This window comes from Prunus persica, chromosome G7, assembly GCF_000346465.2.
Source record: "Prunus persica cultivar Lovell chromosome G7, Prunus_persica_NCBIv2, whole genome shotgun sequence".
Taxonomy (NCBI): domain Eukaryota; kingdom Viridiplantae; phylum Streptophyta; class Magnoliopsida; order Rosales; family Rosaceae; genus Prunus; species Prunus persica.
Window position 1 is genome coordinate 18,579,296 of NC_034015.1, and position 16,874 is coordinate 18,596,169.

The 16,874-nt window shown below is 40.1% G+C and overlaps 3 protein-coding genes across 3 annotated transcripts; 1 reads left to right on the forward strand and 2 right to left on the reverse strand.

The window, feature by feature from the left end:
- On the forward strand, positions 1,484–5,169 carry LOC18769634 (guanine nucleotide-binding protein subunit gamma 3). Its single transcript, XM_020567872.1, is given in 6 exon segments — positions 1,484–2,717; positions 3,847–3,899; positions 3,984–4,028; positions 4,111–4,155; positions 4,717–4,975; positions 4,977–5,169. Coding segments are annotated over 6 exon segments (717 nt in total). The 5' UTR covers positions 1,484–2,570; the 3' UTR covers positions 5,145–5,169.
- Positions 5,587–8,411, reverse strand: LOC18770430 (subtilisin-like protease SBT1.8). Its single transcript, XM_007204201.2, has 2 exons — positions 6,649–8,411; positions 5,587–6,558 (listed from the first exon to the last, which is right to left on the reverse strand). The coding sequence occupies exons 1-2, from the start codon at positions 8,267–8,269 to the stop codon at positions 5,888–5,890; spliced, it is 2,292 nt and encodes a 763-aa protein (XP_007204263.1). The 5' UTR covers positions 8,270–8,411; the 3' UTR covers positions 5,587–5,887.
- Positions 12,994–15,281, reverse strand: LOC109950243 (syntaxin-121-like). The gene has a single exon (XM_020568580.1). It carries the CDS (start codon positions 15,255–15,257, stop codon positions 14,700–14,702), a length of 558 nt encoding a protein of 185 aa, XP_020424169.1. The 5' UTR covers positions 15,258–15,281; the 3' UTR covers positions 12,994–14,699.

The window sequence follows — 16,874 nt, forward strand, 5'->3', positions numbered from 1 at the left end:
TGCTCACATCCACCGATGGCGCGTGGGTTTCAAAAACTAGTTGCGACCCCATCAACATGGGTAAGGAGAAACACTTGTGCAAAATATGGATAGAATTGTTGTGCTATTTTCGATCAATCGCATCATGTCATGCTTAATTTTTTTACGTGGCAATTTGTAATTGATTATAAATAGCAAAATAGTGTTATCTCTATTTCACACAAGTTTTTTTATTTCTGAAGAGAGCATATCTAATTATCCTTATTTATATGTTAAATTGTGAAGCATACATGAAATGATAAGAATTGATGGAAAAATTTATTTCAATCGAGTAGTCAAGGCATATATTCATTTGAAGGCAACAAGTTTAATGTCGTAATTAAATAGCCTCAAAATCATGAATGGAATTACCTACGTCAAGTAGTTGATCCGATTTCAATTCCTTAATTCTCATATCAAGTTTCCTAATTCATGACTTCCCTCGTTCGTATTAAGTCAACATGTTGTAATATTTTATAATATTTGAACCAATTATTATATAGTTTCTTTTAAAGCTTTACTAATCATATGACCTTATTTACTTACAAAGTGTTATATTGTCACCTAAAATCAACAAATCCAAATGTGACATTTTTCATTTCACATTTGTATTTGTGGTTAATTAAGATGAGTGATCTTCTCAATCGCATCATACTTTTGTTATTAGACTGGTAAATTGGTCATCCGCTCCCATTGATCCTAATTTTAAATATTTTGTAGGGTACACATACATCAACGGTCAAGATCAACTCAAGTTTCCGTGCACCTTAAAACTTCTCTATATGACAATGTCTCTTATTAGTATTATCCTTCTCAAATTTGTGAATCTAAACTCACACTCATGTAAGATTCAACTGAATCAATGATTAAAATGCAATCTCATATGGACATGTGTGTGTGTGTGTGAGTTGATTGGAATTGGATTGGCCATACTTCATTGTACTCAATAAGTTCCATGAAGAACAGTGAGATGCGCATTTAGAACCCAGAAAGTGGAGCTTTGGATACCTATTTATGTGAGAAAGGTATAGAAACTAAAGCTTGGGACTTTGTATTTCATGTTTAGAGCTTGAAGTTGCCATTAATGAGCCAGCTGTGTGTGAGTTCATGGACCATTTTAACTGAGAATGTAGCTGGAATGGGAAAATTCAACCCCAAGTTCAAGCTCTGCCTGCAGGGTTTAGGTCATGTGGTTAAATACAGCTTAAATTTTCTCTGACTGCACCTGACAATGCAGAAGAAGACCATACTTTTGGGGTAGAAAAAAAATTATGGGAAAGTTCTTGGTGCAAAAGAATATTTTCAATATCAAAATGTACTCTACAGTAAAAGTGGTTGAGGCTGAAAAAATATTACCATTGTCATTTGTCCAAGCTACAGTAAAAGGGTGGGCCCACAATTCCAAAATTAAACAAGAACCCATTTTTACTCCATTCAAGCTTGTGCTGATTAAAGATAGAATTGTGAGTGAATGATGGCAGGAAGGAATTGTTATGGTACAAGGTTAAAGGTAAATTGACAAGAAATTTTACCCAGATGGTAGTTATTCTCAAAATCAGGGCTGATTTGTCTAAGTCTCTGTTTTGCCCAAGCACACAACGACCTTTTCCCCCTTTTCTCTTTCCTACGCAGCGGTCACGTGCGGTCTGAGGAACTTAGCCATCGTGCTTTTCGCTTCTTCTCTGCAAATCTGCAACACCCCATCAGAGAAATTAGAAAAAAATTGAAAAAAAAACAGAGAAAGAAAGGAACTTTCACTATATAAAAACATAAAGCTTTAGTTTTTAGCAGAACAGTGCCAACAGGGCTTTCTTTACTTGTTTTTCCATAAACCGAACTCCAAAAACCTCACTCAAATCCGATCAAAATCCCTCAACTTTGCCAAATGGGTTCGTACAGACACTTGCAGTTGCAGGCTTTTTTCACAGCCGTCTTTACTGTTACCATTATTAATGTTATTGGAACTATTATCTCAGCTATTATTACCAACCATGCAAACACAAAGATGTGCCTCGAGAACAAGAATCATCTTTCTTTTTTAGCCCCTTTATGAAAACATTCATTCATTCATGGCCTTGTGAGCTGTGAAACTTTCAATAATGACTCTCTTTTTAGCCTCATTATAACTCCTTTTGTTGTTAATTAATTACCCTTTTAAAGTTTAAACCTTTCCCATTAATCCCCTTTTGCAGAGCAAAAGCTCAACATCATTCAGAGCATTTATGCACTGTACAACTTCTCTTTTTATCTTTTGTGGTTCTGGGTCGTAATTATCCTTGTCAGAGACCCTAATTACTGCTTCTACCCCATACTTTTTTGTATACCATTTTTTCACACCTACCATCATTTGTTTGCCGCTTCTTGTTTTTCTCTTTCACTTACCATTAAAGCTCTGCTGTGTGTGTGCTTGTGAGCTCCCATTGTAATTACTAGCTTTTGCAGTAATAGTAGCTAGCAGCATTTCTACTGTTGCTAAACTCTGAAATCTCCTCTGTCTTTTCTTCATTTGTGGGCTGAGTTATTGTGATTCAACTACTGGGGTTTGGTTAGCAATGGCAGCTCCCTCTGGTAGTTCTGCATCAGTGCCTTCACTGCCACCACCGTGCCCAAAGTCGCCTCCACAGTATCCAGATTTGTATGGGAAGCGCAGAGAAACAGCCAGGGTTCAGATGCTTGAGAGGGAGATTGGTTTTCTTGAGGTGAGTTTAAATTTTACTTGGCTTGTATAGTTGCACCCTTTTTTCTTTTTTTCTTTTTTTGTAAATGCGCTAGATTTACTACTTACTAGTTAATTGATGTGAGTTCTTTGAGTTGAAATATTCAAATTTGGAATGTCATTATCATTTGGGTAAAGATGGTAATTCTAAGATTTCAAGTCTTTTCTGTCTTTTCTATGGTTCCTTGACAACTAACCAAAATTGTATTGATGTGAAAACAAGCTAAAGAAGTTCATGTCTGTATATGGCTTGTCCAGTATAGATATAAAAAAAATCTTGCTTGGATTTGAAAGGGTTTCTTTTTCTGAAGCTGGAATTGGAAAGGTTAACTTTTTTATTAATTTCATTAGCTTAATTATGTGAAAAGTGAAAAGTACTTTCATTTCTGCGAACTATAACCATGACTAAGAAAATCTCCCCTAAAGCGTGCGTTCATAAAGCTAGACAATATGTTGGTTTAACACTTAGCTTAAAGTTAAAGATATAATTTGATTTATTAAAATTATCTTGGTGGAGAGTGATCCTGATTTACTATAAACCATTTCAATCTTGTTCCGTTTTATGAATGATTTAAGTGGGAAGTTTCAGACCCTCTCAATGACTTGATGGTGTCTTGCTAGGAATCTTATAGGTTGATCCAATGAATGGTACTCCTCTGTCTCCGTGGTTGGATAGTTTCAGTTAGTTTTAGATTACAGGTTTGTTTTGACTGTAGTTAACTTTGTTCAGCACCGGAAACCCCACTGTCTCACCGCAAGCCGGCGTGGGGAATCAACTCGGTGAACTATTCCTACCTGTTTTGGATAATCTTCTAATGCATAGACCAGTTGATCAAGTTGAATTAGTGATATTGAATTATTAGAATATAGGCCAGCACATTATTGTGTTCTGGTTTCATCATAGGTGGCTATTCTGTACTTCTGTCTATTTGTACACTCAAAAGCTGTTTGGCAGTCAAAAGCTGTTTGGCAGGTTTGCCATTGACTTCATTCGATGCTCCGTTTGTCTTTAATATGTCAAATAATGGAAACAAGAAAGTTTTTTGACGGATAGGTTAGGTAGGTATGGTCTTTGGGTAATAATTTCAATAATTTTATCATTTTCTGTGCAGGAGGAACTTAAATCTGTTGAACGCCTTCAACCTTCTTCAAGATGCTGCAAAGAGTAAGTTTTTCTATTACTTTTTGTGGTTCACAGGAGTTTAAGTATATGTGAACTGGTAATAGATTGAATATGGTCATTTTACAGGGTTGCTGATTTTGTGGCTGCAAACCCAGATCCATTAATACCTACGTAAGAACAATGTCACCAAATTTTTGGTTTAGAGTGTCTTATAAGCATTATGGCCATTTGATTTTCTTTCTCTTTCAAGCAGGAACCGAAAGAAACGCCGGTCATGTCGCTTCTGGAAATGGCTTTGGTACCATTTTCTTTTTCTTTTTCTTTTTCTTTTTCTTTTCGTAGAATTATGTTTGTTTGTGAGTTTTTCATGCTCTAATTTTATTCTCTCCTCCTTATTGGGAAGAAGTTAAATTTATACTTGACAGATACTGCAATAAGAAAAACAGTGGAAACATTATAGAAACATTGAAATAAGAACATTTGTTTCCTAGAAACTGTCAAATTGGTTGTGGTTACAAATCACTAGTGAATTTACTCCTGGTGGTTTGGAATCATAAGAATGCGGTGCTCTGAACATTTTTCTTTCAGTATTGGAAAGACTTCTAACATTTGAGATCCAGACTCCACCAAACCCTAACCTTCTTGTGATTGATAGAATTAACAGTGAACTGGGGGACCCATACATTTTGTTTTTTGTTGTGCTACTATATAAACATTAATCTACCTTCATATTCAACTAGCAGTGGTGAAAAGATTAACTTGTTCAGAAGCATGAACTCGAAAGAAATCAGGCTTTTTCTAACCAGTTAGTTATAATGCATAAACTTCTGAATATGACATAAGCATGTTTGTCTTACAGCCGAATGCCCTGTTTTAGCTGTTCATGGATTTGCTGTTGCTGCTGCAATCGGTGCTCTCTTCACCTAGAAATGCCACGCTGCTGTGACTGCGGTCAGTGTAACTGTAATCCGTGTGCCTGCTGCTGTCCGCTTCCAAAGTGGCGATGTGGCTGCTCATGTCCCCGGTCCTGCTGTTCATGTCCCTGGTCCAGCTGCTCATGTCCCCGGTCCAGCTGCTCATGTCCCTGGTCCAGCTGCTGCAAAAATATTTCCTGCAGCAAAAATTGTTGCATTTTTCCGTCGTGTTCATGTCCTGATTGCTCTTGTAGCAATTGTTTCAAATGGAATTGCTCTTGTCCTAAATGTCCAAAGTTACGGCCTTGCTGCTGTTGTAGAATATCCTGTTGTTGTAACCCCTGCAGTATATGTTTGTAGTATTGATGTTTGACGTTTATGGAAGCTTTGTTCCTCAACATGGTTTTTCAATTTAACTAGTCTAAATTTTGCAGATAGTGAGGGCTCTGAAAAAAATTGTGAGCTATGAAGTAAGTTTTATAGTATTGGCCTCTGCATTGTTGGTTCCCTGTTGAATAAGTGTTCTTTTTATATGAGTAACTTTCATGTTGGGTTGGTAGTTTATCATCTACAACCCCTTAAAGGTACAAGCTAAAGTTGGCATAATATACAATGCATCACATACAATTTTCATAATATAAGATCAAAAAAATTGGGTTCATTCAATTGGTCTTGACAAAAATATCGCACAACGCATCTCGGTGACTCGAGCCATTTCTCTGATCCAGTTAGATGGGATTCATGGGAGCTTTTGTTTCCTCTTTTTAGCATGATGACTGTTTTGGAGTGCTAATAACTATTTTCGAAAAAGAAAATATAAAATGGGCAATCCAATTCCAATTGTAAGCAAACTCCACTATGAAATTAACATGTGGGTAATGTTATAAAAAAAGGCATACCTATAAACATTGGTATGTCATTCACTCTATTACATTAGTTTTTTTTTCTAGCCAAACGAATTTGCAGTTGCCCCTTGAGCTGCCTTCCTCAAGGCAATAACCAAATAAACATTAAAACTCCCAACTCTCGGTTAATCTTCAATTTTCACCCGTGCTTCTTTCCGGCCCAACTTGCTCAAGGCCAAGCAACAGAAAGCCCAAAATAACAAAGCCATACTCAATCTATCAACTGCGTCCATGCAAAGGCGATTGGGCTCTTCACCTGGTGCTGTGGGTTTGCCCACACAATTGAACCAAATTCTGACCTTGCTGTCTTGTCTGCACCTTTATTGGCCACAAACGTGACTGTGTACTTCTGCTTCTCTCCTACATTCTTGAACACAAGCCTTGTGGGCTTCACCGCAATCCTCACCATTTGAGGTCCAGTCACAGCCACTCTGTATATGGACCCGGCAGCCCCTACATTAGTCAACTCACGGCTGTATCTCACAACCCGTTTGTTCCCGAACACGACCGAAAATGAAGGGTAGTTGAGTTGGCCAGGGTCTGAATATTTTCTAGAGCATGTAACGTTGGGCTTCTTGACAATGGCTTGCACATGTTCAAGAGTGTAGTCCAAGGAACACAAAAACGCAACGTAGTCGTCGGTGGATATGTCGTATACGAGGCCCGGCGACAGTGCCTTCTGAGGTTCAACATGGCCGGAGCCGTGAGCCCACGGGTTCGAAAATGAACCATCCGCGGCGTCCCGGAGAGGGGACTTGGTGTTGTCTTGGGTATAGGCTGTGGTCATCAGTGCAGATTTGATTGCACTTGGGCTCCAATCCGGATGGGCTGCTTTGAGTAATGCTGCAAGCCCACTAATGTGTGGACATGACATTGATGTACCTACAAACAAACACACAGGTTGAGTCAACGTCCCAGTGGTCAACATCATCAACGATTAGCATTAATCAAGGTTTACAAACTAGCCGTTACCTGACATGATGTTGAACTGGCTCTTCCGAGTGTCCTCTTGAAGGCCAGTGGGCCCGATCGACTCTGACCATCCAGCCAGGATGTTGACACCTGGACCAATCACATCCGGCTTCAAGATCTGGGGAGTCACCAGATTCGGCCCCCGTGAACTAAACGCCGCTACCACCGGCGACGGCCGTACATTCAGCACGGTCCCGCCAAAGCTAATCAGAGCCGTTGGATTCGAATCGTGCTGGGCGTATTCCCTAATTAGATCACCGACTCTCATCCCGACGGCGACAGCCGGTAACAAGTGACTGTCAGCCACCAATTCCTCACCGCTGGCGGCTGTGTTGGCGAGTATCATCCCAATCCCACCCGCGGCACGTACAACACCACCTTTCTCCACACGTGCGTTGATGCCGCGATCGCACACCACCACTTTCCCACGTACGTGCTCCGGTTGAAGCGAAGCGGGCAAGCACAAGTTACTTGAGCTGTTAGACCCCTTGTTGTAAACCAACTGAACCGGTTTATTTCCCATTCCGGTCCCGCTGTACAGCGACACGCCAGTGAAACGTTTTTTGTTACCGAGCAAAGCGTAAGCCGGGAAATCCCGGTCCAAGGTCCCGGCTCCAACGGTCATGATCCACGGGGCCGTGTTGGCCAAAGAGGCCTTACTCGGCCCACTGTTCCCGGCAGAGCAAGAGACAAAAATGCCCCTCTCCATAGCCGTGAACGCGCCAATCGCGATCGTGTCGCGGTAGTACGGAGAGGCCCCACCGCCCAAAGAGAGCGACAACACGTCGACGCCGTCCACGATGGCCCGATCCATGCCCGCCAGAATGTCCGACCCGAAACATCCGGTGCTCCAGCAGACCTTGTACGCGGCGACCCTCGCGTGAGGCGCCATCCCACGCGCCGTCCCGGTCGCGTAGCCGAGGAGGCTGGCGTTGGCCACGTGGGACCCGGCGGCGGTGCTGCTGGTGTGGGTCCCATGGCCGTCTCGATCTCGCGGCGACTCGGCTTCCTTCGATTTTCTCATGAAGCTTCCGCCGGAGGCCATGTGAAAGCCTTTTGAGAAGCTCCGAGCTCCGATCAGCTTCTTGTTGCAGAAGGACGGGGTGAAATCGGAGCCTGATTCGCACTGGCCGCGCCACCGGGTAGGGATCTCGGGCATTCCTGCGTCGTCGAAGCTCTTGGACTCGGGCCAGACGCCGGTGTCGAGAACTCCGACGATGACGTCATTGGAGGCCTGGTTGAGGTCCTGGGTAGAGTGACCGGCCCAGAGCCCCGATTCGATCTCGAGACCCAGAAACTCGGGTGTCCGAGTGGTGTGGAGAGTGTAGAGAGTGTCTTCGTAGACCCCGAGCACCGAGTCAGATTGGCGGAGCAACTCGGCTTGTTCGGAGTCTAAGGAGGCGGCGAAGCCGTGGTAGGCGGTGGTGTAGGTGTAGAGAAGAGAATCTTCTGTGGAGGAGAGAGATTGGAGGTGGGCAGAGTACCAGTCATGGTGGGTGGCGTAGGAGGATGGCTTGGAATGGTGGTTCATCTGCACAATGTAAGTCTGCTTGGCCATGGCGGATAGACATGTCACAAGAAGAAGTAGAGCAGCAAACCAGAACCGGGCCTCGGCGGCCATGGCTGAGCTTTGGAGCTGCGTATATCCAATTGTGGAAGATGAGAGAGTGAGAGAGTACAGTCGCTCTGTAGCTGCGACTGTCAGAAAGGGGGGGGATAGAAGGTAGAAGAAGGAAGAGACTCATGTCGGGTTTATAAGCAAGTGGAAGTATCGAATGCGACATTTATTTTGCTTTAATTACCCCAATGCCACTTTCCTCTTCATCGTTGTACCTGTATTTACAATTTACTTTTTCTTTTCTTTTCTTGTAATTGTATATAATCTTTTTAGTTTAATAATTAATTAGGATTAGTATCGTGGAAGAAAGCTGGAGACTCCATGATTATTGTTTATTAATTTTGCGTTGAAATACAGTGTTTCCAGTTTGAAATCCATCTGCATGCATATGCAACTTCTTTACAGTATTCGATTAACAATTAAATATTTACTTGATTTACGTTAGTTTCTAATAAGAAAAAGAAAGACGGGAAGAGTGTATTTTGTAACAAGAACATCTTGAGTGATTAATTATTATATTCATCTCTATGTTTTCCACTTAATTAATCTACATTATAATGAAAACACAATTATTTTTTATACATTTGTTCGACATAATTCGACTACTACGACTTATCTTGTAATTTATCGTAAATCGATAAAGTAATTAAATTTTTATGTATCATTTTAAAATCTATCCAAATTATTTATTGCACTCGAAGATGTAGTTAGATTTTCTTGTACATAAGACTGGATAGATTTTATTCTCTTTATTCTTTGAGCAGTCACGGGCAAATATAGTTTAACCACTTTTGGTGAATGCAACAAATTGTTTTTGTTGGAGATGGAGATGGAGATGGAATAGGTTTGGTTTGCAGGTAGTAGGGTTAATTTGTCTTCGTCAAACACATGGAGTGGAGACACTACACAGCTGGAGGCACGTCTTGAAGGGGCCAGCACTCGAGCACCGCCAAATTCAGTTCAATTTTAATTTGTGTCCTTCCCATCCTAAACAACTTTGGTGGTGATACCTTTGTCTTCTCTTCATCTTATGAATGTCGAGAAGGTGAGTAAATTAGTGTAAAAAAATGTATGTAATTTTTACTAAGAAAACTTGATTTGAGATAACTTATAACTGTATTCCTAATTACAACTATTTTATTTATTCAATGTGCAAAGGAACGCGATTCATCGATCTCATGTTTAATTACAAAAAAAAATACATTTAAATTCCACTTCTAAATCAACATTTCATACATAGTGTTGGGTACATAGAGTGACACGCGGTGCAACTTATGAGCACGTCTCAAGTTTTACACATGAAATTAATCAATAGTATTGAAAATATATAGATTTTCATATACTACTTGATCACACAAGAATCTTAAGTTTCCACAAAATCACAAATAAAAAAATTTACATGCAAATCATATGTATAAGAAATTACTTATAAAATCCAAAACTTAAATGCAATGAAAAGTATGAGTCTTATTTAAATTTTTGTACTATACATGTTTTTTAATATAAACAATATTAAGAGAGGGATGAATCGAACATATGACTTCGAGTGCATAGGTAAACGATTTTATAGAACATGTTATTTGAATCCAAATTCCAAAACAATAAATTTCCACAAAACAAAAAAATTACAACAATCGAGTCATGATATGATATTTTTATTTAAATGATGCGGGGATTGAGCAAGATTTTTCAACGTGATCAATTAAAACAAAACAGATTTTTTATTTCTCCATAGGTTGCTTAATATGGAGTAAACCCATGGATGAGTCATCACTCATTTTCGTTGCGGTGGCTAATCTGTAAATAAAACACAAGACAAAGGGCATTTATTTATTTTATTTATTAAACTTGAGATGAAGAAGAAAAAAAGGAAAAATTCTTATGGCATGCAAATTTATTTATTTATAATTGTTTTTTAATTTTTGGGTCATGCAAATTACGCGGTATAATTTTGTCTTTTTTTAAAACTGGGGAATTGGATTGGTAACGTACGGTCATGTAACGGCTACTTTTTACGGTCAAGTCTAACTTTTCTGAGCTCTTCTTTTGACCGGGAAGGGAATGGCATTCCTGCCATTTCCACTTTCCAATATCCGATTGGATTCTTCACATAACTGCACAAAGTGGCTGGATCTCTCTTTCTTTCTTTTTGTAATTCTAAATATTTGTTTACTTCTACGGGCGCCCCCCCCAACTCCATTCAAAGGGAAGCCTCCCCTTCCCTCACGCGCAAATGATGGTCAATGGGATCACTTCTTTTTATTTTAATTTTATTTATAAACGAATATTAAGCGAGGAGAATTTTGAACACAGAACCTTAAATACAGGTAATCGTTTATGTTTCTCGGTTGTATAATATAATGAGCTCTATTATCACCCATTTATCCTATGCTTAAGAATTAGGAGCATTTTGTCAAAAAGGAAAAAGAAACTGAATTATGAGCAGACATATTAATTGCCACATCAAATCGCATGATAAGGAAATACAATTTATTTAACATTAATATAGTTTGATAATGATAGATTAAGTTGGTTTTTTCTTTTGTTAATAAGATGCAGTTTTTGCTACAAGTATGATTAACACTTGATTAAAGTTGTTCAATAAACCATTTCTAAGTATGATTAATGTCTCCAATAAAAGTTAGTTATCCCCAATGAGCTAATAAACTTCAATTTCTTTACAAATTCATAGGTGAAATAGGAAAATTAAAATCCACCTGTAAATAAAGAAAAAGAAAAGGCCAAAATGCAGAGCTCAATTATTCTTTAGCACATGAGAGTGGATTCACGATCTGAAATGTGGGGGGCCCACCAAAGAAAACCGCAGATGGTGGCGCTAATCGGGCCAACGCTTTCTCTCTGTGTGTGTGTGATGAAAAAGTGCATAAAATTATGCACGCTTTGCACTCTTTCTTTGCATTTCCAATTACCATATTATCCACGGGCTTTATGCCATTCATCTCTGTCATCCTCTTTTTTCTTTTTTCTTTTTTTAAATTTTCCTCCTATCAGCTCCTTCGAGTCCAAGAAAACAACTTCATATGCATGTACCTAGTTTACTTACCCCACCTAATTTATGTGACCCTTTTGATAATTCTAAGGAATGAATCCCATAATTTCATCTCTTTCGGCTAAGAACTTCGAAATTTAACTTTAAATTAAAGGAGAAATACGTAAAAAAATAAGACATATAGAAGAGAGTGTACACCCCATTGCATGTAAGGGATCGAGCTATTTTTCTAATTTGATGATAACTGTTACTTTGGGCACATGATGAGTAGTGGGCATTGGCATTATTCTTAGGTGAGGTCCATAATAATTGGGTTGGCACTTATAGTTGAGTTGAATAATCAAGTACCCCAGAAATTACAAAAGCATACCACCAACCACATTATCTCCTAGAAAAGCACAAGATAACCTGAAATTCATATCCATTGCAGCAAATGTTGAATGCTGCAAAAGCCAAGTAAATGGTATAAACTGGATCAAAGTCAACAGAGTTACGGAGTTGGACAAGATAAGGTGCGTTTGGCCTCATTGCACGAGACCAAATTGGATACTGTGTGCAAGCGGGATCTAAAGTAAAGCCATCAAGCTACATTGGGACTAGCGGAATCTAAGGCCTAGCCTTATGGTGCTTCAATAGCAATTCAAGGTGTTAAGATTTTAAAGAGACGGATCAGTGATTTTACGAAGCTCGATAGACGTGGGATTTATATCACAAAACGCCTTATTAGTAATGGAATTAAGCAATTGGCAAGTTTCTGATGTTTGACTTTCTACTTTAACAATTGGAAGCTGGTATAATTCAAACTTTCTTTGATATATCCATTTAATTGTCCAAATATGGGAAATAGATCATAAGAGCTTGTAATCCATGATGTGCAGCTAGCTGCCTGTGGGCCTCTCTCTACTCTCAACCTGTCTAATTCTGGTTGGTTTCTCACATCAGCACCACACAAACTTGAGCCACTAAATGGGGCAAGTCGCATGCTTGTTAGGCCAATGGAGTTTTCAATTTTCAATGGGGAGAAGTTGCCCCACAGCTCTACTGTCACTCTGTTTTGCTATCTAATTGCTCTGTGGCAGAGAGCAACATTGGATAACAGAGGTTCATCTCATCACACTTTTGTGTGGAGCTAGAACTTTTGTCCACTTCTTTATAGTGCTTCTTTATACCTAGTGCCACTGCCAGTACAACAATTAAAAGGTCCCCCAACCCAACATGTTTTTAATTTAAAGTGGAACTTCAAATATCTAAAGTAGGGAACAAAGGCTGCCATTATATGAATGAAAAATGCTAACATATTTCTTTTTTAAACAAGCAATTTTACGAGGGAATTAAATTTAAATAATTTGGAGTGCATGAATAAATACTCTTAATTACTTGAACTACTTCAAACTCTTTGCGCGAATAATTTAGATGTTGCCCTAGTCTACAAGCCTGTGGAAGTTTTATTAAGTACAAAATAGTTAAAGCAAATAGATGTTGCCCCAGTCTACAAGTCTGTGGAAGTTTTATTAAGTGACAAAGTAGTTAAAGTGTGCATGAAGTGTGCATGATGGAAAATTCCAAATGCAGTTTAGATTGCAAAATCTGAGGCTCAACTTTTATAATAACTTCCAATCTCATGCTTGGACAAATTTTTTGAAGTTCTCTTGCCCTAAGTTTGGGGCAATAAATAACTGAGACTGGGTGACGAAAAAGAAAGATTCTCACTAAGAAGTTCATGGGTTCACTATCATTAAAAAATAAAGAAGAAACATAATCATATCCCTCTGTAGGTGTGCCTTCTTAAAGGGTGTGTAAACCAATGAAAAATGAGGTGTGCCTGCCTTGTATAAAAGTGTGTGTAGAAATTAGAAAGTTCCCTTCCTGTTTCTTCTTGGCAGCTTGTGAGAGTTTTGCACATGCGGAGATGCTCTGTTTCTTCTGCTCTTCTATATCCAATCCATACAAGTTACTTACAACAACAGCATTGGTTGCTGAAAGCTGCTGTCAAGGTATTTCAGAAATTCTGATGTTGTAAAAGTCAAGAAGGTGGAGCCCACTTACTATTTGGTGCATGAAGTTATTGCACATTCACGGGCATCACATTTCCTTGCCTATAGATATCAGATTGATAATACTAAGAGAAAACATTCTCTTCTCTCTCTCTCTCAATTTCCTCTCCATTTTCTCACTAGATTTATAATACGTTATCAGCACGATTATCTCTAAAATACCAGCTGGGAAATTCGATCAAAACACTCTGCCCCTCTCTGCTTCATTGCTTTTCTTTCTTGGGTTTGATTGAGTAGCTCGAAACTTTTCTGTGTCACTCTCTATAGCTTCAAAACACATAAACGAGCCTGAAAAACAAAGAGGGTCTGCAGCCAGCAATCCAAAACAGAGAAAGGGCTATGGCATAAAATATAAAAAAAAAAGGAGGAACTCTTGATTACTATCTGAGAGATAAGTTCTCATACTTTTCTTTATCCTGATTGTTTATCACATAATTATATCTGTAATATTATATAATCATATTGATAATAGAAGGCATAAACCGGTTGAAGAAGTGAACCCACCTCCAACAACGACATCAACAACAACGACGGAGGAGCCCCAAAATATTCACGTTGGCTATGGCCATGGCGGTTGTGTCGTATATGTTGATTATGCACAGAATCCCATGGCTTGTATGGATCCAGCAACACCACCACCAGCAGCAACAACAAGCCTTCATCTGCTTCCAGAGACGACGCAACTGCTCCAGCTCCAGCCCCAGCCCCAGTCCCAGCCCCATCAAAACGCCGTCGCTTTGCAGAGCCTGAGCGACCGAGTCAGTGAGCTGGGCCTGGACCTTGGCCTGAGCCTTCGTGGTGGTGGTGCAGGGAAGCAGTCAAAGCCATGTGCATGGGGTGAGCGTGGTAGAATCTTGACTGCTAAAGACTTCCCTTCCATGGTGGGCTCTGCAGTTCCTTATTCTAGAGGGTGGCTCTCCCACTGCTGCCTTGCTATGGTAGCTAATAGGGACAAGAATGAAGATGAGGCAACAGGAAAGCACGGTCTGGAGGAGAATCGTGATGCGTTGAAGGTCCTCCGAGCTGCCGACGAAGCCTCTCGGCAGTAGCTACAACAGCCGCGAGTACTGGCTCGTCGGCCTAGCGATTTCGAACCGGGCGGCGAAGTCGAGATCCACGAAGTGCCGGCTCTGCCACATGGGGGAGCTCGATTGGGCGCAAACCACGTCGATGAACTCGTAGCTCCCGGCGGTGACGTTGCCGGAGGAGCTCCAATTGGTTGCAGAGTCATGTGTTCCTGACCATACGATTTTGATTATATGAACTTTCTCAGGGTTGATCCCCAGCCTTGGACGTCTTCTTAGATCGGATCGCCGGACTTGGACTGAATTTGACAAAACGGCAGTCGTTTCATGACTGCCTTCACGAACTATCTCCACCACGCCTTCGCCGCTGGAGCTCCCTGCCGCCAGCATAGTCGATGAGCTGTCAGGCACAGGCACATCAACTGCAGGCATCTCCTTGGCGCACCTGCATGGCTATTGGCTCTGACCAGGGACCTATCATATTGATTTGTACTGCATAAGGAGATGGATCTGTATAGCAAGACCCCCAGCAGCATCTTCTGCCTGAGGGAGTTGAAGCTGTCCATGGAGTCCTTGAGCTTCTTGCGGAGGCCGTTGACGACGGAGATCCGGGTCCGATCGGAGGACGAACCGGGTCCGCAGCAGGGGAGGCTCCGGTTGGCGGCGTTGGAGCGGTCGAGAGCCTTGAGGCGGACCTTGAGGACCTTGGCCTTCTTGAGGGCGAAGGTGACGTCGGCTTCCATGCGAGATCGGAGGTCCTTGACAGCCTTGGCGTTGTCGAGCGTCTTGCTGTGCTCGTGAGAGGACTGGAGGTTCTGGCGGAGGCGCTCCAGCTCCTTGAGCTCATCCTTCACGGACTCCATGTCGCCGAAGAACTTGTCGCCAGAGAACAAGTCGTTCATGGCTGCTGCTTCTCAAATCCAAAAATCAAAATCACTGGTTTAAGTTTTCTTGCATATTTATTATAGATAGCTATTGGTTTTAAGTTTTAATTTTAATGGCTATGACGGGCTTGTGATATATGAAAGCAGCAGAGATGCCCATGGAAATGATAACTTAAGTCTAATGGCGGGCCACGCGATAAACACAGGTCAAATGAAAACACATTGACAAGTTGGGATGGATGATGACCAACGACTGATGATGATGGCGGTCATAGTGCAAGTCTATAATGATATTATTTTATGAAGGTGTGATATTATTTTAATTATATAATTATATTGATTAAAGGTTTACAGGAGGAAAAGTGGGATACAGCAAGTTGATTAGTGGAAAACAAAAGGCAAAGCGGCAGACCCCATAAAGGGAAGAAGCTTAAGATGCAGGTCTATAGTGCAGGTACATAATTATATTATTTTAATATTATATAATTATTAAAGGTGTGCAGGGATACAGCAAAGCCGATCGGCCAATATCATAGCGTTATCCCCACTACTGTGATATCATGTCATTGTCGAAAGACAATCACTTGTCTCTGCTTTTTACGTCATGGATGGGCATGTAAGTAAATTGCTAATTTGAAATTCAATTAAAATTTGAAATGTGTGTGTTAGCTTTATTTAAACTGAATGCCCACCATCCTGCAACAATGAAAGGAATCTTCAGCGTAGGCAGGTACAATTATACTTACAGCTATAAAAAATGCCTGTTTCTGTTTAAGTCCAAATAAATATAATATATATATACATATATATATATATATATATACATTTATATATGGTGGGGTCTGTAAAAACAAACCATAATATTCATGATGAATTTGCCCGCTTGTTTTTGTTAGATGCAATATGATATAGCAAGAATACTGATTATTTCTTTTTGCTTTTGGGCTTTTGTTTTCATCATAATATATAGGCCAGATCGGATTTGATTGGATTGCACTTTCTGGTTCATTTATTTCTAATCCTATCCTTAGGGAATAATCTATGGTGGGGTCTGTTAGCCCAGATTGATTGGACTTGAGGGTCCTTGATCCCTGACATGTAATAAGACCTAGGGTTCCTTAATGATGTAACAGTACCGTATTGTTAATAATGCCGTACACATGGATGATAACTGTACTGGCAAATGTACTGTACACATGAATAGTACCGTATACATGAATAGTGACGTATGCATTAAATATGAACCATTTTGTAAACCGTCACTATATACAAAAGGGAACCTGCAGTTTCATGGTGCCGTACACATTGATGATAACTGTACTGGCAGATGAATAGATACGTATTCATGACTTGATGAATAGTACTATTCACATGAATAGTGACGTATGCATAAATATGAACCATTTTGGGTAAACCGTCACTATATACAAAAGGGAACCTGCAGTTCCTTAAACTCATGGATGAGCAATTAAATGAGATGCCAGAAGTTCCTCAAAATATGAACAATTATGTGAGAGCTTGAAGTCCAGAAATATGTACAGAAAATTGTAAAAATGTCCATACCATGAGAATATGTGATTTTGGCCCAAAGTTCAAAATCTAAGGGGATTGAATGTCCATACCATGAGAATATGT